The 24,107-nt window shown below is 41.6% G+C and overlaps 2 protein-coding genes across 7 annotated transcripts in view; both read left to right on the top strand.

Annotated features, from left to right (window-relative positions):
• Window positions 1-14,101, top strand: part of LOC119556234 (protein sprint) — a 114,922-nt gene extending 100,821 nt beyond the window's left edge. For 5 of the 6 annotated variants that reach the window (XM_037868263.1, XM_037868266.1, XM_037868264.1 and 2 more), the window contains 5 exons: window positions 3,486-4,941; window positions 5,464-6,465; window positions 6,532-6,786; window positions 11,919-12,745; window positions 13,463-14,101. In XM_037868263.1, coding sequence (XP_037724191.1) covers window positions 3,486-4,941; window positions 5,464-6,465; window positions 6,532-6,786; window positions 11,919-12,745; window positions 13,463-13,792 — 3,870 coding nt within the window. In that variant the 3' untranslated portion in view covers window positions 13,793-14,101. Of the gene's footprint in view, window positions 1-3,485; window positions 4,942-5,463; window positions 6,466-6,531; window positions 6,787-10,409; window positions 11,605-11,918; window positions 12,746-13,462 lie in introns of those variants that run through there. The other variant, XM_037868268.1, reaches the window with a different exon arrangement.
• Window positions 14,102-18,827: 4,726 nt separating this feature from the next.
• On the top strand, window positions 18,828-24,042 carry LOC119556241 (leucine-rich repeat-containing protein 58). The gene is made up of 3 exons (XM_037868275.1): window positions 18,828-19,689; window positions 22,241-22,457; window positions 22,689-24,042. Exons 1-3 carry the CDS (start codon window positions 19,172-19,174, stop codon window positions 23,067-23,069), a joined length of 1,116 nt encoding a protein of 371 aa, XP_037724203.1. The 5' UTR covers window positions 18,828-19,171; the 3' UTR covers window positions 23,070-24,042.
• The last annotated feature ends 65 nt before the right edge of the window (window positions 24,043-24,107 follow it).

Genomic DNA, 24,107 nt, shown 5'->3' on the forward strand with positions numbered 1-24,107 from the left:
ATGCAATGGCCAACAAACACGGAAATTAAACCGTTAACTGTCTTTTGCGGTTGGCTAGCAGAACAAATCGAAAAGCAAACCGCATCCATCAGTCTGTTGGCGAGTGGAAAAGTGCAAGTGAAATGCAATTGGGGAAAAGGTGGACCTGGGCCTCAACCCCCTCATGGTTTATTTATCTACCGTGTCCAGGCTCAAAAGGCCCTGCCTTTCCTTACCCTTTATGCCATTACACTTCAACAAAAAGTCCACCTTTAAAAAAATATGTATTATACCATAACAAAAGAAAAAAAGGTTTTCCATATTTTTAAAACATTTTTTTTCTTTCTTATTTCAAAATAAAAATATTTGTTAGTATTTCTTAAACCATGTACTGGCACATTTCTGGCATACTTTTCTCTCGTTTTTTGAGTCAATGAACTGGAGTGTGCATTTCTAGGCCTTCCTTGTTTCGCCAGACGATGGCTAAAAGCCTGCAAAAAGCCATGGCCAGCTTTTTGAGAATGTGAATGGGTATGGAAAGTGCAGCAGGAAATGGAAATGGCTGACGAAGAGCCATTGTGACAGGTGAACAAACGCAGTTGAGCGAGCATGTAGTATATACACCCACATACTTACCAGCACATCCACCTGTCTGGCCAGGGTCTTAATCTAATGCATTTCTTTAAAATCCACCATATAATATATATGGTGATAAAACAACAGATATACATATATATTATATATAACGTACCATTTAACATGGGACATAATACCCATATATAACTGATCTGTCGTCAATTGCAAATGCCGTTACGCCTTTTTATTGTTCGCCACCCAAATGAAATTTGTCAATTCGAGCCAATAAAATGCAGGCACCGAAGCACACACATGCTGGTACAGTGCGGTAGAAAACTATAAGTCTGCAGTACAATATTAAACTGACATTAAATATCAATGTAAGCAAGGGGATTGCCAAAAAATGGTGGTACTACAATTTTATAAAGTTAAAAAAAAATATATAAACTCTAAGATATCATGAATATTATTTAATAAAACCTCTTTCGACAAGTTAAAAAATATTTATATTTTAAGAATCTAAAAATTTCTTGATTTTATTTAAAAGTTGATTTTAAATTTAGATAATTTTGTTTGTTTGATATTTTTAAATATACTTTTTTTGACTTTTCTTAAACTTCTGAATCGCACTGTATTCTCGTTGTATAGGTACTTTCTCCATCTTTTGCAGCCCGCCTCCTTGGCAACCTTTGTGCATTATCTCCTGACTTTCCTTGCATTGGCTGTCCTTTCCTTTCTCCATCTCGGATTTTTATTAAGTTTTCCTTTTGTCAAATTTTGGTTGGCTTTCAGCCTGTTAAGGAACTTTAACGCTCGTTTTTGTCTGGCCAACTGGCTTTTTCAGCCCGTCTGTGTTTCCTATAAATTGCATTTTCTTAATGGGCAAGCCCGATGGCCACGCCCCCTTGTGACCGCATTATTAAATCAGTATAAAATGTTTGACCCTTGGCCATCTACCTTTTCTTATTTATCCTATTCTCCTTTTATTTGGTAATGGAATCAAAAGCAGATGTAGTAGCTGAAAAGTATGCTTTAAAAACGATGCAGCTAAAGCGAATAGAGGGTGCTTATAAAAAAAAGGAAAACCACCCGATTCATGGGTTTTTATCATCTTCTTTCAACTGCTTATTGAAAAATTGTGCGCAACTCGCACAGAAATCATAAACAACGCCACAGGGTGCACAAAATCTCCCTTCCAGTTGGCATTTATTGAAATCTGAAGAAGAAAAATTATATATCTATATATGTACATACGTATAGTCTAGTAAGCGTGGGTGTGTGTGTGTATACATATATAATTGCATGCTTTTAGGGTTGCTGCGATGAAATTGAAAATTGAAAAGCAAATACAACAATGCCAGGAAAATCTGTGAGTCGCAGAAAGTGAATCTCGTAGACTGAGGCAAAACACTTAAGAACTTTTCCCCTCGAAATCGCTGTCGCTTTTTAATTCCCCTTGAATGACTGGTGGCCAGGTGGGGTTGTGGGGTCTCCCAACTTTATAGAATTGATTGGGCAAAGATTATGAATGGAAATTATAATAAAATTCCGTTTAAAAGAATTATAAAACGGTGGCAATGTTTAATCGGATCACAGCGATATTGCTATACACTTAAAATGTTTAATTTTTGAATAAATATGGTATATTTAAATATATATATATACAATATTTATTTAAGGAATCCTACACAGAGAAAATTCTGACGTCCTCATCTGAGTTGAAAATGTTCTTAAAAATAGAACGAAATTTTTAAGTTGAAAATGTTTTTATTTTGCTCGAATCAAGTTAAATTGGCGGTATTTAACTACATTGTATGTACAAATAAACGATTAGTTCAGTCCTTAGTGTATACTTATCAAAAAGTTGTTAAGTAAACTCAATTTAACTTTTCTCTTTTCACCGTTTCGTTCTTATATTGATACCAAAATGTACTTACACGGTTTTTAAGAACGAATGTTCTCAATTCAAGAACAATGTTCTCAATTCAAGAACAATTTTCTTGGATATTTTTCTCTGTGTAAAGATTATTTTAAAGATATATTTTAAAAAATATTAGTATAGTTCTATTATTTCTTATTTAGTTAACTAAAGAATTATACATTTTATGATGTTTTCGATCTTATCAAAGGCCTGCGCGTGACTTTAAGTAAAACGCTCATTATGAAAGTTTTCACAGGCGATTAGCAAACCGAAGTTTTGGCTCTGGTCTTGGCCACACTCGACCAGGTTTGGCGGCTGAAGAGGCATTACCACCCATTGCCCATCTTGCATTTCCCATTCTATAAGCCAAGAACGCGATTTGTCGCAGCGTCTGCAAAGTTTTTGCCAACAACAAGATGTAAAAAGGCAGGAGAAAAAGAAAAAAGTGCCAAAGGAAGGGCATTGTTGCTAGAATGGAAGGAAGAACCAGGGAGTAGGGACGATCTATCATCCATAAGTGGGAATTCATGGGCGAATTGTGAACGCAACATTTAACGCGCAGTCAGAGGAAAAAGACTCACTTAAGGACTTTTTGAACCACCTCCAAGATGTGGAAAGATAAAACGGAATGTTTTTATGATATATATATCATGGGATGGTAGTTAAATCGTGAGCTTGATGTATTTGCTTTTAAGTTATAGGTAACCAAAGCTAAGCAAAATGTTAACCACAAATGCAAATAGAAATTGTCATGGAAATCACTAGGATTGTTAAATCACCTTTGCATATCATTTTAGGTGTCTAAAAGTATGCAATGTACATTGTAATATATTTTGTAGCATACTTTTAGACACCTAAACGAAATTTAAAAGTAATTTCAAGATCGTAGTGATTTTTGTGGCATCCCCGATTAACTATATTAAAATGAATTATTATAAACGTAAAATATATTATATTTTATTTCTACTCAACTTATACTTATACAATTATTTTGTATTTTTAATTTCAGACCTTTATAGTTCGCGGTTCTAGCCAGCCGAATACGATGGCTGTTTCGGTGAGACTGCCCCAGGATACGGGACCCTATATCGAGCATTATCTCATCCAGTCGCACGATAATGTTTTGAGTTTGGAGAGCTCGAGGTTTACGTTCGGCTCGATACCCTCGCTGATTGCCCACTATGCCCAGTGTTGCGATGAGTTGCCGGTGCAGCTGATGTTGCCACGAGTTTTGCGGGAGGCGAACAACCGGAAGAAGCTGAGCTCCTTGGCCTTGCTGGGCCAGGAGTTCTGGAGCTATGCCAGCAGTCCGGCCCTCTTGGGTCCGCCCACGCCAACGGTGGCCCCATTGAGGGATCAGCACCTGCTGGACGCCAAATCGCCGCTATCGCTGACCGAAACCAGTGGCCTTGGAACGGCCACCTTCTTCAGCGATGCCCTGGCCAAGCCACCGCCCACTGGAGCCCCACCCATTCCGGGCAGCAGTCTCTTTAGTCCCACCGGTAGTGGCCAATTGCTTGGCTTCTTTAGCCAGGCGGGAACTCCGTCGGACACCACGAACTCGAGCCTCAGCTCCTTCACCACCAGCGGAGGTCAGCATTTGCAGCTTCTGAGTCCGAATTCAGTGGATTCGGTAATTCTGACCATGTCACCGGTGGATAATCCAGGGCATTATATGCCCGGCTCAGCGGGGGCTCCTTTGGCACCCCAGCCCCTGTGCCCCTCACTGGTTGACCAGCAACAGTTGAGCACCTTCAAGGTGGCCCAAACGGCACCGGAATTGGCGGATCAAGTGCGTCCACAGCGACCAAAGCCGCCGAATACATTGAATCTCAAGCCACCGGCACCACCATTGCGCTGGTCGAAACCCCATTCTCCGGATCAGAATGGAGGTGCCAATGGCAATTTTACGGTAACCACCACGGTTACCTTTTCGATGGAGAATGGTGGTGCGGGTGGAGCGGCAGCGGGAAATGGTAATGGAAAATTCGTGGAGGTCACCACGCCAGCGTCCAACAATCCCTTCAATGCCCTGCTCAATGGCCAGGCCAGCACTTTCCAGACCTTTGCCAAGCGCTTGTCGCCGGAGGGCGAGTGCAAGGATACGCTTTCCTCGCAGGGATCCTCCTCGAATGACGGCCGCTGGCCACCGACGGCCCGAAAGCTCCTCACCACCTCACCCCTGACACCGCTCACGCCCAGCGGCGGCGGCGGCGGCGGCAGCAGCAGCAGTGGCGGCAAATCCCGGAAGTCCCGAGCCGGCAAGGAGTCGCAGCACTACAAGGAGTCGGACATCCTTGAGGCGCAGTACTGCGCCAGTGCGCTGAGCGACAAGATCAGCGACTACGAGGACGTCTGGTCGCACGATCCCAGCGATCGGGCCAGCCTGCTGACCAGTTTCCGCCCGGCATTGGATTCGGTGGGCGGAGTGATGAACCGAAGACCGGATCTGCTGGCCGAGACTCGTAGGTTTCTTTTTCACCAAAACAAAAACATTTTCTTTAACATCTAAAAATGTTCTATGGCGTTAAATGACAATACGCTGTATAAGTCACACGGAGGTGCCACAAAAATCTATAGGGTTTTAAAAATAAATTTTAAAAGTAATTATAGGTGTATAAAAGTATGCAACAGTTTATTTTAAACTCAGAGGTACAGAAAGATGACTATCCTTTATGCACTGCATGCTTTTAGACACCAAAACCAGTACATGTTCATCGGGAGGTTGAAAATTACTTAAAAATTTACTGGAAGTAAAAAAATCTTTTCACCAATAATTAAGTTCCATAAAAATATTTTTAAATCTTTGTGATGGCCAGAAATGTTGATATAGTGCTTAGATACTAAAATCTTTATAGGTTTATCTTAAACGAAGCATATTTTTGACTGTTTTTAAGGTGATTTCGAACCTGTAAAGATTTTCGTAGAGCTAACATCTTTATGCCAACATCTTTCTAACTATCTCCTTTTTCGCATTTCCTCCCCAGCGAGCACTCCCACACCCACACAGCAGACGCACCTGTCGCCCTGCGAGGAGGAAATCACTGCCACTACCACTGCCACGCCCAATGAAACCTCCAGCCAATCCCTGCTGCAGTTCTCCGGTGATGTTCCAGCCCGCTCTCGAGCAGGACTGCTCCTGCCAAATCTCTCCGGACCGGCTCCACCGTCCGCCATGACTCAGTCCATGACGGCGGGTGGCGAGGACGACGGTGGCGATACCACACCCACGGCCGAGGGACAAACTCTCGCCGGCAGTCGCAGCAAGCAGGGCAGTCCCTTTTACGCGGAACCGGCGGATGCACTGCGTCAGGCAGGCCTGACCAGTGCAGCCACCGCCATTCTGCGACGCCAGCATCGCAACCAAGTGCTGCACGCCAGCCAAAGACACTCGGAACCACTAAAAGCGGGCTTCGGAGGTACCGGCAATGGGGCCCTGCTGCAGCCCAGCGAGCTGGAGAAGATGGCCGGCAGCCTGGACGAGCTGAAGCCCAAGCCAAAGGTTTCCCAACAGCATCAGCAGCAGCAACAGCAACAGCATCAGCATTCGCAGCAGCAACAGCCCACCAAGCGGGCTCGCAATCTCATCGATCACTGGCAATTGGACAGCAGCTGGGAGTTTATGGCCAAGCAGGATCAGGGAAGCCATGCTGGCGGGGATTACGATGCGGCGGCCATCGATTGGCAGGAGAAGGAGAATTCGCTGGGCAAGAAGCGAACACTGACCATTCACCAGATCATCGCCAATCGATTGCCCGACCTCAATCTGCCGGAGCTGGTGCGATGCTCCACGCCGCCGCAAACGGCTGCACTGCAGCCGCATGTCCAGGGACAGGATAAAGTTGGACTCGGTTGCCGTCTCTCCTCCTACGACAATGTCTTCTGCCAGAACTCGTTCGGTGGCATCGATTCGGCCCAGTCCGACGATGGCACCATCTTCTCGGAGCCCTGGGACTCGTCCCAGTGGGACTCCTTCCTGCCCCACGATGGTGAGGCACTACCAAGAATCCCTAGACTCTATTCTACATTGTCTAATAAAATGTATTCCCCTTTAGACGCCACCATCAACTCGGACACCATCCATCTGTCCAAGTGCCGACCCGCTCTTTCCGAGGACGACACAATCATTGAGGAACTACAAAGCACCAAAGACGGCAGCAATGGCAGCTGCAACCAGGACACACTCAAGGCCAATAGGAATGGTGCTGGTCACCAGAAGATCAACAATAACGGCAATGGCAAGGCCAACAGTCGACCCAAAGTGGCCACAATTCTGCGGAACCCCAGCATGCGGGATCGTGAAGTCTTATGTAAGTAGTATGTTGATTATTTTTACTGGAGTTCGGTAGTAAGGGGCGAAAAATAGCTATTATAATGAGGATTTTATTTGCATAGTATGATTCATAATAACTAAAGTTTATATAGTCCCCCTATCGTGACTTTTTTGGGTATTATTTAAGGTGGAATATTTATAATTGGTAGCTATCATATCAAGGACTTTATTTGATACAAACTAAAGTTTGTAAAACCATATCGTTTAGAAATCTGACTTCTTTGGATATTAATATAGTAGTTCTAATTGGTAAATATCATATGAAGGTTTTGATTTGTATAGTACGTTTGATAAAAACTAAACTTTATCGTTGAGAATTCTATCTTCTTTAGGCATTTATTAAGGTGAAATATTTCTAATAAGTAAATCTCAAATCAAGGACTTGATATGTCTCATAAGTTTGACAAAAACTAAAGTTTGTAGTCCCTTTTCGTTCAGAAATCGGACTTATCTGTGTATTATTTCGCTTTATAGAGCATTGAAACAGTGTCATATGTCTTTAAGCACCTGACAGCACTTCGCCTTCAGAAGTCGTCTCGTGTGCTTGGGAAGTGGAGTAATGATGCTGGGGATCACGCTCAATTGCAATCTGTTATTGTTGCATCATATGCGTTCGTATGCCCCATGGTCACCATGACTGGTTATCAGCAGCACATCGTCATCGATTGACGGGTTGATTGAGTCCACGGAACTTGGACAGCAGAAAGCGAAGCAAATGAATCAAGCAGAGTAGAACTTGATTAATGCTATTAACAAACTGACTGACTGTCATTACATAAAAACTAAAATTCCTTGCGATTTGTATTTCTAAGGAAATTGTTGTTCATAAATCAGATTATTTTAAAACCTTAACAGAAAAGGGGGTCACAAGTATTACTCATACGCAGCTATTATTATAAACAGTAAACGCAAGAAACGCAAATATAACTATAGCGATAAAGAGCTAATTCCAATTGAAAGCTGCTTTTGGTTGCTTATTTAGTTAAGGCTGTTTGTTTTTAGTATATTAACTTTATAGTTATTCAAAAATGTTGAGAACTTTGTAAAACAAAAATGGGTTATAAAGATTTCGGAGTTATTAGTGTTGGAAAAATGATTTCTGTAGGGAAAAAATGTGATCTAACGCCACTAAATTTTAGAAAGATGTTTGAATATGAACTCTTTTTCACCATTTGTTGTAATTCGAGTTTGGACGCTTTTCACTGTGCAGCATTGTGTTGTGAATGACTTATGTCTGTCGTCTGCGGCGGTTTTAACTGGTTTGCAGCGACATCGGCCTATCTGAAACAAGAAAAAAACTTGACTGCGCTTTTTGCCGCTGCTCTGCTGCTGCCGTCGACTGAAGACTACAAAGCCTTGCCGAAACTTATCTGCTGCACAACGCCTTCCAGTCGAACCCAATTCCAGTCCCAGCTAATCCCGCCCACTCCATTATCCGCTGCCCCCTGATTTCTGCGTCGCAGTTGACAACTAAATACAACTTAGATATATTTACAAGGCAGCCGAGAGTGAGAGTACAAGAGAAATACAAATTCTTGAATCAATGAAAGTATAAATAATAAAAAACCAACTCAAGACACATTTTGAATATTTTAAAAGCCAGTATTGTAAAATCCTTTCTTAGTTCGTAGCTTCGATTTGTTTCCTAATTTCGGTTTTTGATTTTTATTTTAAGCGGTATTCGCAGAAAACCGATCGCTTAGAAAATTTGATTCTGCTTTTTATACTGACTTTTAAAAACTACCTTTATACCTATATTGAGAATGCCTTCTTGATCGGCAAGGGTATAGAACTGATTATACATTTATTTTCCGATTTGATGGCGGGGGAGTGTTAGGGAGACAGACTTTGGAATGTAAACCGACGTAGCGACGCCGGCAGCGTTTTTATCAGCGAGCGCAAATTTCACCGCGCGGAGTTAGAGAGTCTGAATGGGATGCGTAATTAATACATGAGCAAACACAACACAAACACTCTAGTAGATGTTTGCAGATTGGAATGCAGCTAAAGAGTAGGAAAATCTCGACCTAGACAGTCTATTTTTGGGTCAGTGTAGGCAAAGACAAACATTAATGATTAGCCAGACAACAAAGGCCATCTGATGAAAGCCAAACAAATGCGTTGCTATTTTAAAAACGCACTCGATTCTAAAACGCATTCCAGGAGGAGGAGTTACGGATCGTTATCGGATTTGAATTTGAATTTGGTCCAGCCCAATTCACACGTGCTCGTTTTTCGCCGCCTTGCCAAGTGAATTGTTTGCCTGCGGGAATTGTAAAAGTTAATGGGGCTGTTGACTAGTGGGATTGATAAGCCAAATCTTTAGCCCAACACAAATCCCTCAAGAAAATGCCAGGTACTTGGGGTTCAGTGATCCCTATCCCAAGGTTAACCCTCAAAATCTGAACTTTGAACGAGGAAGATCGATCGGCGAAAAGGCCTCAACCCTAACCTGAAAACCTCCATTTACCGCCCGGAGGTTTTTCCGAATTGCGCATCAGATCCAAGTCGCAGGCTAATTGCTGATGCAATCCGGGCAATCCATTGCACGAGAACCCGGACGGAGTCGCGGTTCCAGTTTCGAGCTAGCCAGCGTGTCTGTTGATAAGACAGTTAATAGAGATAGAGCATTAGAAAAGAAGAAAAAGAGAACTCCAAACACTTCCCCCTCCAAGGACGAAGAATGAGGCAGAGATGATGAATGAACAAATGAACACAAAAATGAACCAAAAATGAACCATTAAATCAAGCAACGATAAACGAATGAACAATAAAATGAACGAAAAGTAAATTCTAAACCTAGAAATGAAATATTAACTTTACAAAATGAATACTAAAATGAACACTAAAATGAACCACTAAATAAAGCAACGATGAATGAATGAACAATAAAATGAACGAAAAGTAAATTCTAAACCTAGAAATGAAATATTAACTTTACAAAATGTCTTTTTCCAAGACACAACTATTACTCAACACATGATAACAAAAAAATTACACATAATTATCATAGCACTGATTGTTACATTAATGTAATGTACCGAAACCACAGGGTTTACAGGCCTGATTATTAACTTGAGTAATATGAGGGGGTTCTAAAAATGATTTTTATGGTACATGCAAACATCTGGGTTTTGTTTTGCAATGGGGTTTCCGACTTTTTCACAAAGACCCTCTATGAATCAGCTCCCAATGGTGATAATTTTACTGGCGATTCTACAGGTAGAGTGGGTTGGGTCCAATCAATCCCTGCGATTGGAGTACCCACTGACTGCAAACTGCAAACCAATCCAAACCTGCGATTGAGTCATTGGCTTGCGCAACTGTACCTGAATGGCGGGAAATTCCCTAGGACCTATATAGGTATATACCAATCCACAAGGATCCGCGGCTACCTGTGCACCAAGATGGCCTGCTTTTTGGGCTGGAAAAGGTCATTCGAATGAGGCCGCCTCTTGGCGAGTTGACACATTTAGCGGCGCCGCCGTCGCTATCTTTGTTTTTCGCGGACTGCGACGTCGGCAGCGAGATGGTCGTCGTCGTCGTCGTCTTATAAACTAATGCGTATGAAGTTCAGAATTAGTTTTGCATTGGCCGCGTTTAGAGCAGCATCCCCTGCGAGAGCAGAGCAGAAAAAGAAAAAAAATTATACAAAAAAAATATATATAGAGAAAAACTACGATCGATCGGGGAAGAGTGAGAGTTGGTCGCGACCGCCATCGCTTATCAATTAGCCGCAGCGTGTGCCGATGAGAAACCTGCGTTTCCGCCAATTCGTTTTAGCTGGCAAGAATCGCTACCGGATATACCATGAGTTGGTTCAGAAGATCGTCGCGTGCACAGTCCGTGAGCCGCCCGCATTCGCCCTCGACCCGAGATCCATCTGGTCAGCGGGACATGTCCAAATCCCTCAGCTGGCTGGACGAGCGGTGCATTGAGCGCCAGGAGCCGGAGGAGTTCTTCCACGATCCCGATCATGTGCGGCACTACAAGGAGGAGGCTCAGTTCCTGAGCATTATGTCCGAATGGGAGATTATCGAGCATCCGCCGCAGACCAATTACTTCTCGGCTGACTTTGAAGAGGAGCTGCTGCAGCAAAGGACACAGCTGCCCAGGAGTTCGCTGGAGGACATCAGCTCATCGAAAATTGTGAATAAAGAGACTGAACCAGAGACTAAAGCCAATACAAAGCCCAAGCGAAAACGTAAATTCCTGGAACTCCTCTTCGTGGATAATATTCAGACTGGTATTGTCCTGCCACAAAATGAGAATGATGAGCATCCACAGACACGGACTTGCTCCTCGCCCACATCGGCGGTGCTGTGCAAAAAGTCCAGGAAGTCGGCCAGTTCGACCAGCAGCATGGCCAACCCATTATCAACCAACCAACCAACCACCTGTCCGCAACAGGTGCTCAAAGACTGCCGCATCGATCGCAAGCAACTGAAGACTGAGGCTTTGGCCGGCTCCATAATGGGTGCCATTGGCAAGTGCCCGGCTGGAGAGGATTCGGCCAGCAACGAGCCGGATCAGTGCCATCCTGGTGAGCTGAACACCTGTGATCACTACGACATCAAACAGTTCTTTCACCTGGACGAACAGGGCAACATCCTGCTGAGCATGGCGCACATTGTGGAATGCCAGGCGCTGGGCCTGTGCCTTCAATCCCAGAGTCGCCGTCTCTATCGTCGCTATCTACGTGGCTGTGAGTGTGCCGACGAGGATTTCTGCCGGAATCGGGGCTGCTGTCGCATCCTGCGTCGTTTGCTTCGACTGCTGTGTGAATTAATAGCTGGTAAGGAGAGACAGGGTCCTTGAAAGGATAGGGAATGTAGGGAGGGTCTACATAATTTATAAAAATAACATCTATCTTCTTTATATATAAAACTGTTGTCACACATGTAAGGAATTAACGCAGAACTTCAAATAGTAAAGCTAGAACATTCAAGTTCTTACCACACAATCTTTCATTCGTATCGAATAGTGCTAGGAAACAAGATTTTGCCCAAAGTAATCCCACCTATCTGCATATAATAATAATATATATGTAAAATAATATAATAATTTGTACGAAAAGTCTAACAAAATCCTCTTTCTGATTTTTTCCAGGTCACCCCCGCAACAAGATGAGCATCCAAAGCAGCGGCCCCGGCGACTCTCTGCGGGCCTACACCCTTCAACTGGCCCAGGATCCCAGCTCCACGTTTGCCCGCAACATCGAGAACTTCATCTGTTGCACCAAGGAGTCCCGGGAGGCGGCACCACAGGTGGTGATGCGCAACATGCGCCAGTTTATGAGCGGCATGAAGAACTATCTGGTGAAGCATGGCGAGGGCAAGTTCCATGCCGAACTGGAAACGGCCAGGGCGCGCTTGAAGTCCGATGAGTTTCTCAATCTGGACGCCATGCTGGAGACTGTGATGCACCAGCTGGTGGTGCTGCCGCTGCGGGAGCACCTGTACGGCATCTTTGTGGATCACTATCAGCGCAGCGAGGATATCCAATTGCTGGCGCAGAATGTACGCTATGCCTGCGAACGGGAGGCCGCCGACTTTGGGATTAGGCCAACGGTTACCCCGCCCTCACAGGCCGCCCTGCGGCTAATTGCCAACCTGCTGTGGCGCCTCCAGGAGGCCGAGTTGCCACTGGACAAGCTGGAGCTCTTCCTGTGCGTCATCTCGACGGTGTTCGATGCCACTGGGTGTCCGCGTGGCCAGCAGCTGGGCGCCGACGATTTCCTGCCCGTGCTCGTCTATGTGGTGGCCAAGTGCGGATTCGTTGGCGCCGAGATTGAGGCGGAGTTCATGTGGGGCCTCCTGCAGCCGACTCTGCTAAATGGGGAGCCGGGCTACTACCTAACCGCCCTCTGCAGCGCCGTCCAGGTGCTGAAGACCTTCATGGCCTCCGAGGGAGAGAGCGGCAGCGGATCCCTGGACGTAAGTAGCTGTTGCCAATGAGCTGGGTTGCCTTTGTTCCCTTAAAGCACTTTATTATACACTTTTAAACACCTTAGTTATACAAAATTATCTAAGAAACTAGGATAGACCACATATTAAACAACTTGACGCTTAAAACAAGACATACAACAGTAAAATATAAATTATTTTAGCTTACTAGATACTCATATAATATTTTTTAAATGAATAGCAATAGTTGCACCAATTAATATTCCGAATTTTTTCATTGTTAAATATATAGCAATTTACACTTGAGCTTTGCTTGTATTCTTCAAATCAAAATTATTATCCCATTAATATTGAATGAATAGATTCATATATAAGCATACAGCAAAAGAATAAAGAAAAGATATTCAAATTGCGTTAGTTTAATATTTTATCTTTCAGCCTTAAGTATTTTTAAAATCTCTTTTCTGTTTTATCAAAAATGAAAATATAAATCGAATCCTTTTGAAAACAAATTTGATTTTTTATTTTAAATATATACTCCTCATATATGTATTCTTAAAATATATTCGCTTTATATTTTCAATTTTGGTAAAACAAGTTTAGTTTTCATTGATACATTATAGTTGGTAATTCACATCAATAAGTTATATAGACAAGTTTTCCAAGTGCTTTAGGGGGGGAACCCAGATCAAGCTTTAAAAACTCAAAAGTGCTTCAGTGACTAACCATACATTCCTTTTCCTCCAGTGGCGCTCCAGCTGCCTGCCCGCCTGCTCCAGTGTGCTGCGCGTGATCATTCCCGACGAGTGCAACGGATCCCTGCAGACCCGGACCCTGCCGGTGCGACCCCACACGACCACCCGCGAGGTGTGCCGCATTATTGCGCACAAGGCGCGCATCACGAATCCACAGGACTATGCCCTCTTCAAGCTGGTGGACGGCGAGGAGACGCTGCTGACGGACGCCGAGTGTCCGCAGGATGCCCGACTGGCGGCCAAGGGGAAGCACTGTATGCTGGCCTACAAGCGGATCGATGCCAAGATCGCCTGGCCGACTGCCCAGCTGGCCGGACACTGAATCAGCTGCCCAGGGGGTTTGCCCCCCCCCCCCCCCCCCCCCCCCCCATTTACACACATACGACATACCGCCCCGCCCGCCCTGCCCTTCTTGCTCACTAACCAAGCATATTTGATTAATAATTTATTATTATTACATTAAAATATACTTAGTAGCCTGTAAGTAAAGCTAATTAATGCTAATTAGAAAACATCTAATGTGTACTAAACATCAGTATTGAGTTAAGTGTGTTTTTTTTTCCTGACCCTCCTCGGGTCAAACCCTTTTTTTTTGGCTAATAAAATGTACTATGCGAATAATATACATATACACACATATACGATATATATATAACTTTAAGCGAGTAGAGATCTGCAAAATCTGCACAAAGGAAGTAAGGAGTCATATGAACGAATCTACCCCCTAAAAATATATATATGCAAACACGAGGTATACCATTTGGTATGGATCGTGTGTGCCACCCTGGAGACCAAAAGCACAGTTCAACAATCACAGCACAATCAATCATTCATTCAATCGATCATGCGATCAGTGCATACCATCAGACTACACAAAAGGCATTTAGGTGTGAATGGGTTTCGTGTTTTTTTTAAGAAGCTAAACCATATTATATATTAAAATATAAACCACTACATTTTAATATTTATGTTCAACTAAACACTGATATCAACCCTCGAGATATACATCAAATACATACATATTTTTTTTGTATACTTTGTAAAATATGTGACACGTAATCCAAATAGCAAGCAAATAAATAACCAAAATAAAAAACAAAGGTCTTTTTAATAAGTATCTTAAATTAGCTTTGGGTTCGATTCAAAACTGCTATTAATAAGTAAGTTAATCAAAGCTTTGCTGTTGGTTCCTTAAGATAGGCCTGGTTACTCTTGCTGCACACTGCAGTGCCGCATACTTTGTGGCTGATGATTTAAAATAAATTTTAATTGAAATTTGCAAATACACCCCTCTGTCAGCCAGATCTCAGCGATCCTCTAAATGTTTTTGCTTTCTTATGGATTAGAAAGGTGGGGGCTATCGCCCAGGTTCACGCCAAAGCGACTCCCCAAAGTAAAAAAAAAACCGGCAGCCATCTGGGGACTTAATTGGCCCCACAGACCATTTAAATCGAATCAAAACAGACGGCGCGACAGATAACGATAACGGACGGTGATAGATTTACAAAGGCGATTGTCGCCTGGGTCTCAAAATCAAATTGCCTATATATATATGACTATATTATGTGCGGATTTATTGTCGCCAAGAATCGTTACTCTCTTGGGCTCTCGAATGCGAAAATAGCCGAATCAAATGTCGCGATTTAATCTGGTGTATAGTAGAACTATCAATGCTCCTCTGCTCGCTTTGTTTTGATGGAAATTCAAATTCGGTGCGATAAGGACCACACACATTTGAACAGATGACGACAGACGGACAAATCGTCGGACGGACAAACGAACGGACACGGGCTGAACTTTTAAAATTCGCAACGTGTGCAAAATGCCCACAGGTCTGCACAGAAAAAAAAACAACAAAACAAGTACATATGTACATTGTTCATATATAGCTAATGTCTTTAAAAAATGTCATTCTTCGCTAAGCTCGTAGTTTAATTTCCAATCCATTGGAATCCAAACCTGAAAATATTTAACTTTTGCCATTTTTTTCGCAAAAAAAACATGATGCCCTAAAAAATATATGAAAATTTGACAAAATATAAATTTTCCCTAAAGTGATGGGATTTGTTAGCATAGGTTGTCAGCTGCTCAAAACAGTCGGTCTTTTAGCTGTACGCCTTGACTTGACCAAACTACAGCAGAAAAACCACTAAAAAATTAGTATTTTTGACCAAAATCTGAACCACAAATAAATCTGATGTACCTACCCCCTTATAAAAAATGGGTCGAAAAATAAATGTTCCTTAAAGTGATAGGGATCGAAAGCACATGTAGAAAGCTGTTCAAAACCTGAATCAACCAAACTTAATTAATTAATTTTAGTTAGGCTGTTAACAAAGTTTTCGTCCATAAATTCATTTCTTGTGCGAATTTTTTTTTGCGATAACCAACAATAGCGCTATAGTTATTAATTATAATTGATAGCCGACTAATTTTGATCACCTTTCAAGAATACTATATAATTAGGGAAACAAATTTAATAATAACAATAACTAAATCGCAATAACTAAATCACGTTACATCAAATATTGATGTATATTTTCGAGGAACTGGTCTGGGAACCTTTTCTTTGTCGTGTTATCGTGCAACAGTTGTAAACTGATACAGATTGGAGTTTGAGCAAGCCATAAATTTTTGGTTTAATTATAAATAGATAGCTGGCCAACGATCGCCGTCGCTGGCCAGTCGCGATCGCAGCGGCTCTCGATTTTTATTAAATTTTGAGTGTGCTGTTATCAGCGCGACACGGCGACAGCAGCAGCAACAGCAACAAAAAGGTCCAATGACGTGATAATAAACAACTATTGCCACGCCAAATGGTCTCAGCCCCAAAAGCCCCATCCCCCGTGGCGAAGAAGAAGATTAAGGAGCCAAACACTGGTGCACGACCAAAAAATGTGGGTGGGATTATGTCATACCTAAATATTTTCCTTTCCCTTACTTCAAACCCTCTATGTGATCTTTAGGTGTTTCCATATTCGTAAGATTTGACAACGCGAATCCCTTAGATAACATAATATTATAGGTAACTCTATCGACTTATCAAAAATTCCTAAGCTAACATGATCTTCTGATCTTCAGTTCGTGAATTCTTTAGATTCATACCTTAAGATGCAATTTTATGATTAAATCGATTATATAACGTATTTATTTATATTACATATACAATTTGCCACTATGTTTTCTTGTTATACAATAATATTAATCACAATTTTTGCGGTGCAGCCAATATTGACCGTAGGGGGTGTAGAAGGGGCGGTCCGATGTTTTGATTAGACGCTTCTAAGTACAGAAAGTCAGGCGCGCAATAAAAACAAAAGATTGACGAGAGTAAATATATTGATTATTGCATGGATGAAGTGGGCTGTTCGATAACTTTCGCACAAGACCCGAGCGAACAAGCCTATAGCTATGGCCAATTGGTGATTGGTGGGTGCAAGCCGGCGGAGTAGTGGGGAAATTGGGTTAAGGGGCGACTGGCGACGGTGAGCCATAAAACAAATTCAAGTTTCAGTGCCCGTGTGATCCATCGATTCGATCTTCAGACGTTGGAGACCCTGTGGCAGTTAAGAAGTTTTTGAACCTCCCCATTTTTTGTGAGGTTATTAACGATCAGTAATTAAATTTATCCAACACATTAGCTTATAATTTAGGCCACTATCTTCAAGCCAATTTTAAATTAGGGCAAAGTGTTAGGGTTAAGGGCTAACAAATCTTTACAAGTGTTAAATTCATGATAGTAACTTTTTAGATATTATCTATATATTTAATTACATTTAATTTTTTAACCGATATCATTATATAATTTATTCTTTTTTAAAACATTTTTATGTTACTTTTCAAAAAATAATTATTTGAAATTACCCAAGTAGATTTTATTTTTAATTAAATCAATTTCTTAGAAAAGTTTCTAAGCATCCACAATCAAGTAGAATTACCACATTGTTAAAATAAAATCCTAATCTTCGTTCACAGATGGATCATAAACTTCTCCAAAACTCTAGGCAATCAGATCCGGGTTCCCCGTAATTTTTTTCACAACCAGATAGGAAAACCCCTCAACAAAGGACCCCACTTGCGTTAATATTTATATTGTTATATTATAATTGATGAACGTGAGCCCAAGTGAAAACCATAAACAATTTCAATAAAATAATTAATGTCAAGTAAATGATAAGGACGAAAGTATTTATATGATTCCCAGAAGTCAGACGAAATCCGGATGGCCCAGCTTTTTCCGCCGCCGATAAGCGCTTGGGCCCACCCCAAAAAGCAATCCAACTGTTTGGCCCACCCACGCGAAGTCTCGTACCTTTGGCCCAGTACCAGAATAAGTAGTACCCCTAGTACTAACACCATCACCAAAATCACACAACCAAAACCAAGCCCGTGCCCATAATCGCATTACGCATACGCCTCGTGCGCAGAATGAGCAGGTGCACATTGGGCCCCAAAAATATTGTTGAGTAAAAACTTTATTTAGCCTGAATCTAATCAAACCATATAAATAAGAAAAAGTGTAATCCAAGCGGGAATTTTACCAAACAAGATATAACTGCACGGTTTTAACCAATTTTTAAAATTTATCTTTCCATTTTATATATTTAACGACGTCTCAGATTAACTCTTTAAGCCAAAATCATCTATATTACAAATTTAAATAACACATTTAAATATATTATATATAAATATAATACACACTTATAACAATTAAAAATAAAAATCGAAAGTTAATTTATGTAAATTTTATTAAATAAGTAATATGATATATTATTTAAAATTTTAAATTTGTTCAGTTATAAGAAAATCGTTAAATGGTTAAATAAACAAAATATCAATCTTAAAAAAATACTATTAAATGATGGACATATTGCTTATAGGCCATTTTGAGTATATAGATGTAAATGCATTTCAATAGGCAAAAAAAAAAGATGGATGCAATATGGATATTCTCTTTACTTTCTATATAATTATCGTGAAGATATGGCTCATATTTGATTAAAAATTATATTGATACGATATGGTGCCTTTTATTTTATTATTTTCCATATTATTTTCCATTAGGCATGGTTCATAACAGATTAAATTTTAAAAATTACCTGCTCTTGGTAACCAATTACCATTAAATTAAGAAATCAAATAAAATAATAATATGGTCTAAAAAAGATAGATGTTTCATCTGTTAATATCTAATCTACATCGATCTGTTTTTCTATCTGTCTAGGCTAATCGTCAAAATACTTAATTCTATACCACTGTGCGGCGAGAGCGCCTAGTTGGCGCAATCAAAATCCGAGGCCCAGCCGAAGATCCAATCGCATGGCGCTGATAGAGTCATATAGTCGCAGAGTCGTAGAGTCGTAGAGTCGGCTTTGGCGATCTGAAAAGCAGGCGTCGCAAAAGCAAACCACTTGGCATTCGCGCTGGGCGAGCTGAACACTGCGAGCGTCGAGTGTCGCGACGGTATTTTCCATTTAACACCGCTCACATAGAGATTCAGATCCACATCCACATCTGTTTTTTGTTTTCGTTCGGGCGTTGCGTTATTTTTTTTTTCGTGTGCGAGAGAGCGTTGGATCGATCGATCGACCATCCCATCTCGATCATCAGTGGTAAACAAAGCGATCGCGATCGCGCCATCCATCCATCCAGATCCAGTGAGGCAGTAGTTCCGCAGGGCAGAAAGATAGAATCCATAGCCATGGAGGTGTACACGTCGGATAGCTCGGACACGGATTCGCGGGAGCAGAAGACCCTGGACTTTGGGCGCATGAGCCTCGATCTGGTCACCCTCGAGGATCACCTGGCCTCGCCGCAGAAGGCGCTGCTAAAGTCCAGTGGCGATATCGAGACCATGCTGCTCAATCACAATCGGCTGGTGGGCTTGCCCCGCCTCGTGATGCAATTTGCCAACCTGAAGGTCCTGGATCTCAGCTCCAATGCCATCACAACGCTCCCAGATGCCGTCTGCCAGCTGCCACTGGTCACCCTGATTGCCAAGAACAACCTGCTGACCAACGCCTCGCTGCCCAAATCGCTGCTCTCCAAACAGGCCAATGGCAATGGTGGCTCCACCTCCACGCTCAAGGAGCTCAATCTGAGCGGCAACCAGCTGACCCACTTCCCCGAACAGGTCACCGAGCTGCGCCATCTCAAGTACCTCTATCTGGGCGCCAACAAGATCTCCAGCATCTCCAAGGATATCTGGAAGATGCAAAGGTAGGTTCACGACTCTTCCGCCTGTTTGTTCAAGTGTTTGCCTCTGTTTTATCAAAAAAAAAAAAAACATTTCATTGTAATAAGGTATACTGGTTTCCAAAGCCAATAACGTGGGAACATTTATCTATATTGGTACACAGAGAACTAAGAAATGAAAACTTTCAGGGTCAAAAGCAGGTTGGAAACATTAAAAATGTTTAAAAAGATCTCCCTAAAAAATGATATTTTCAAGTTTTGTGGTGATGGTAAAAATCTCTATAAGTTTCAATTAGTTTTAACATAAAAATTTCAAAAAACTAGTGTCATAAGTTATTCTCGATTTTTTGCCAAATTTGACTTAAGGTCTGTGAAGGTCAAAAATAAAACTTAGACTGACAAACAATGGTCAAAACACACTAAAGGGCGATAAGTCTGAACAAAATTAATAGTATAGATAACGAAAAATAAGCAAATTGTTAGATTTATGAGAGCTTTTCAAATAGAATTCCATCGGCGGGGTCATCTTAATGAGGGGGTAAGTTCCAAGGTATATGGAAGTCCCTTGCCAAAATTTCCTATATATATATATGTATATTTATGATCAGTATTTAAACTCCGATCATGCGATCAACAAATGTTAAGATCGCTAAGATTTCTGATTATGATGATTATAATATTTGTATCATATTGAGTCATTCAAAATATTTATAATATCTTTTCCCTAATACTTTTGCATTATGAGCATTACCAAAGGGTGGTTCTATTTAATTTTTTTGGGCCTAATCCTTTAATCTCCTATCGAAAAGGATGCGGAATTCCCAATTTTTGCGAGTGTACACCCCGCTCTCCTCCTGCGGACTGACATTGGCCACTCGTGGAGAAGGGGCGACGACTGGCGAGCTCTGTTGCTGTTGCCATGTATAAAAGTCCAAGCACAGACGAGATCGTAATATATAGCTATATACCCGGGGAGCTGATAACGCCAGTCTGCCACTTGTCCGGCGGTTGAGCGGTTCGATGGATCGGTCCGGTGGACGGGGATGGATGGGTGGGTTGCTTGGTGGGTGATTCGGTGGATCGGCAGCTCGGTCGGGGTGGTGGTGATGGCGTCGTAAAAGCCAAATCTATCAAAAACAAGTACTCAAATCGGCCCAACCGATTTGGTCGGCCCATAAAGATACGGCCGTGTATTAATATAATAATAAACAAGAGCAAAAATGGCACAAATAAAAAAAATCGCACAACAAAACTTCAAATATCAGCTGAAAAACAAATTAAACAATAAATAACTCTTTTGGTTGGGGTTCCCGACATTTTGTATACCCTATATAAGAAGCACCTTTTTTAATTACATTACATTTTAAGATGCACCACTAAATAATATTTTCACATGTTTACGTAAATTGTTGACGAAATCTGTATCAATTTTAAAGTTCATGAAATACTAAGGTACTTTCGACCATGTGGTTATAGTCCAACCAATATACCCAAGAGTTCTACATATACCGAGTATATAAATTCAAATGGGCATTAGTTATCAGAGGGCCTGGACTTTGCAACGTCTACGGGGGGAATTGATTGCTTCGCACTTAAGACTTCTGGAATTTTGGAGAGGACCCTAGGGCCAGAAGGCGTAGCGGTGTGCACTGTACAGTGTGCGCCATAAACCTTGACATAAGCTTAGTGATTCACTAGGAGGAAATATATGCACTTGTAGCAAGAGGAAGTCTAGCAAAAACAATGATACAAGAAAATGTTTTTGAAAAAAGTCATGTCTATGGCAATTGAAATACATTTTAACTTTTTTTCCTTACTGATCCTTATCAGCAATATATTTGATATTTATTAAGATACCTATTTGGAAATGTTTTACTTGATATCGTTAGAACAGCTATATTAGGAATATTATTACTTCTTGATATAGTAGGTTAGAACTTTTGAGTCAAATTTAAAATTAAAACTAAATAATCGATCGATCATTGTAAAAAGCAGTTACAGGGTTTGAAAGTAAATTGGGTTGCTTGTTGGTTTTAGTTTTAAATGTAATTGAAAAATCAATTCAGTATTTAAATGTAATAAAATTGCATACATTATTTGGCTATGCCCAAGGCCAAAATTCAATCGATTTCGTGCTCTACAAATGAGTTGAACTTTGGGTTTTAATATGTTTGTATTAGTGAACCCATATCTCAAATCAAGTTAATTAAATTATTTGCCCACATGGCTTATATATAGCTCAGTTTTATAAATATAAATTATCTAAATGTATATCAAAAAAGCTTCTAGTTAAAAAATGATATAATAAATACCTCTTAATGACAATACTTCAATTGGCGTTTTAAGGTATACAAATTAATAATAAACTGATAAAACATGTATCTTTTAAAATGATTGAATTCCATTTTAATGTTTGTCAAATAACTATTAATTGATTTTTATAAGAATACGGATTGTTTAGCTGAAGAACTCATGATTTGTTTATCAAATTCATCATCATCATAGTTTTACCTGAAAGTTTAAGTTCCAATAGTTTACAACGAATAAATCTATGGATCCATTTGATCGTTTGCAGCCTGCATGTGTTGTCCCTGGGTGGCAATCTGATCAGCGAAGTGCCCGAGGCAGTGGGCTCCCTAAACCAGCTGCAGGCCCTCGTCCTCTGCGACAACCTGATCGAGATCCTGCCGACGAGCATCGCCCGACTGAAGAATCTTAAGTCGCTGTTGCTCCACAAGAACCGCCTGCGACATCTTCCCAAGGACATTGTGGCACTAAAGAACTTGACGGAGGTAAGACAACCACTTCACTAGAACAATATTATAGTTAATATTGTTACTAAGTTTCATTTTAAATGCATACATACGTACCTCCAATCGGTAAATTGATAACATATATGGAGATACCCATATATTATTCCCTCTTTACCTAGTTTAACCATTTCATTTCCAATATCTTAAGTAATTCCTGGTCACTATGTACCTTACTGATCCTGTGCTCCTTCGTCTCCTCTCCATTCACAGCTAAGTCTGCGCGACAATCCGCTTGTGGTGCGCTTCGTGCAGGACATGGCCCTGAAGCCGCCCACCCTTTTGGAGCTGGCCGGCCGGATAGTGAAGGCCAGCGGCCAGCGACCCGGACCCTATGACATACCCAGGACACTGGCCGAGTACTTGAACAGCGCCAACTGCTGTGTGAATCCCAATTGCAAGGGCGTCTTCTTCGACAATCGCGTAGAGCATATCAAGTTCGTGGACTTTTGCGGAAAGTATCGGGTGCCATTGCTGCAGTACCTCTGCTCATCCAAGTGCATCGAGCCGGAGCAGCCGGCGGCGCGGGGATCATCCGTGCCGGCTGCCAGTGCCAGCAGCGGCTTCATGATGCGCAAGGTGCTGCTGGGCTAGCCGCATTCCGGCCCGGCCCACTCCGTCCTCCTGGGCCATATCCATAACCATATTTGCCGGGAGCGCGATCGGAGCGTCGACCGATCCGGTATCGGATTTGGAGCAGACACAGAGACACGAAATCGATATCGGATTAGGAATCGCACAAGCGGAATCGGAAACGGGAGCGGTAGCGGAAACGGAAATGAGAAAATTAGCGGTTGCAAATATGGTGGCGGATCTATGCGTTCCGAGGAGGATCCGAGGAGTCCGACAGCCACCTGGCCACCACCGATCGCCGAAACGCCAATCGCCGCCTTGCCGCTCGCCGGGATTCCCATTGGCTTCTTCACACGTCATCAAATCCAATTTGAACTAGTTTGCTAAGTGATTACGACCTGTTTGTTTGCTCGCCTTGCGCGCCATTTTCTCTGTTTTCTGTTTGTTTGTTTGTTTGCCTGTTGTTATCCACACTTACACAATCTATACCAAAGAAACTCGGCTGGCTTTCACTGGGCGAAAGAAGGATTCGAGTGGCTTGCGGAGCATTTAACGATTATATTCGCCGATATCGAAGATTGCAGTTGTTAAGTGCCAGAGCTATGTATATACTACATTTAGGTAGTCTAACGAGTTAGCAACAGAAGACTTAACTACAAGGAATTGATATTCCATTAATTTTTTTCGTAGAACTAGAAAAGCGATCCTTATCAAATGTTACCACGATAGTAACAAAGTAATACCATTCAATCCAATTCAAAAATGATTATAAGCTATCAGTTTTGCTCGGTTATCTTAGTTACAGTCAGTAATCTTTGTAAACAAGATTACAATACACTTATCCGTGTTAGGTTTCATTAATAGATTCCACTAAATAGTTTTGAAAATTTAAAACCGGTCTTTAAATATAAAAGCAAGTACGCTCATAAAGAAATATAGAAACGGATTGTTGCAAAAATTATACCATCATTCGGCATTAAAAATCCCTTAAAATGTTCCCACAACTTTTTTAATCCTTAGGTGTGCCTTGTCCCAAAATACAGCATCTTATCTTATTCA

This window comes from Drosophila subpulchrella, chromosome X (assembly GCF_014743375.2).
Source record: "Drosophila subpulchrella strain 33 F10 #4 breed RU33 chromosome X, RU_Dsub_v1.1 Primary Assembly, whole genome shotgun sequence".
NCBI lineage: Eukaryota > Metazoa > Arthropoda > Insecta > Diptera > Drosophilidae > Drosophila > Drosophila subpulchrella.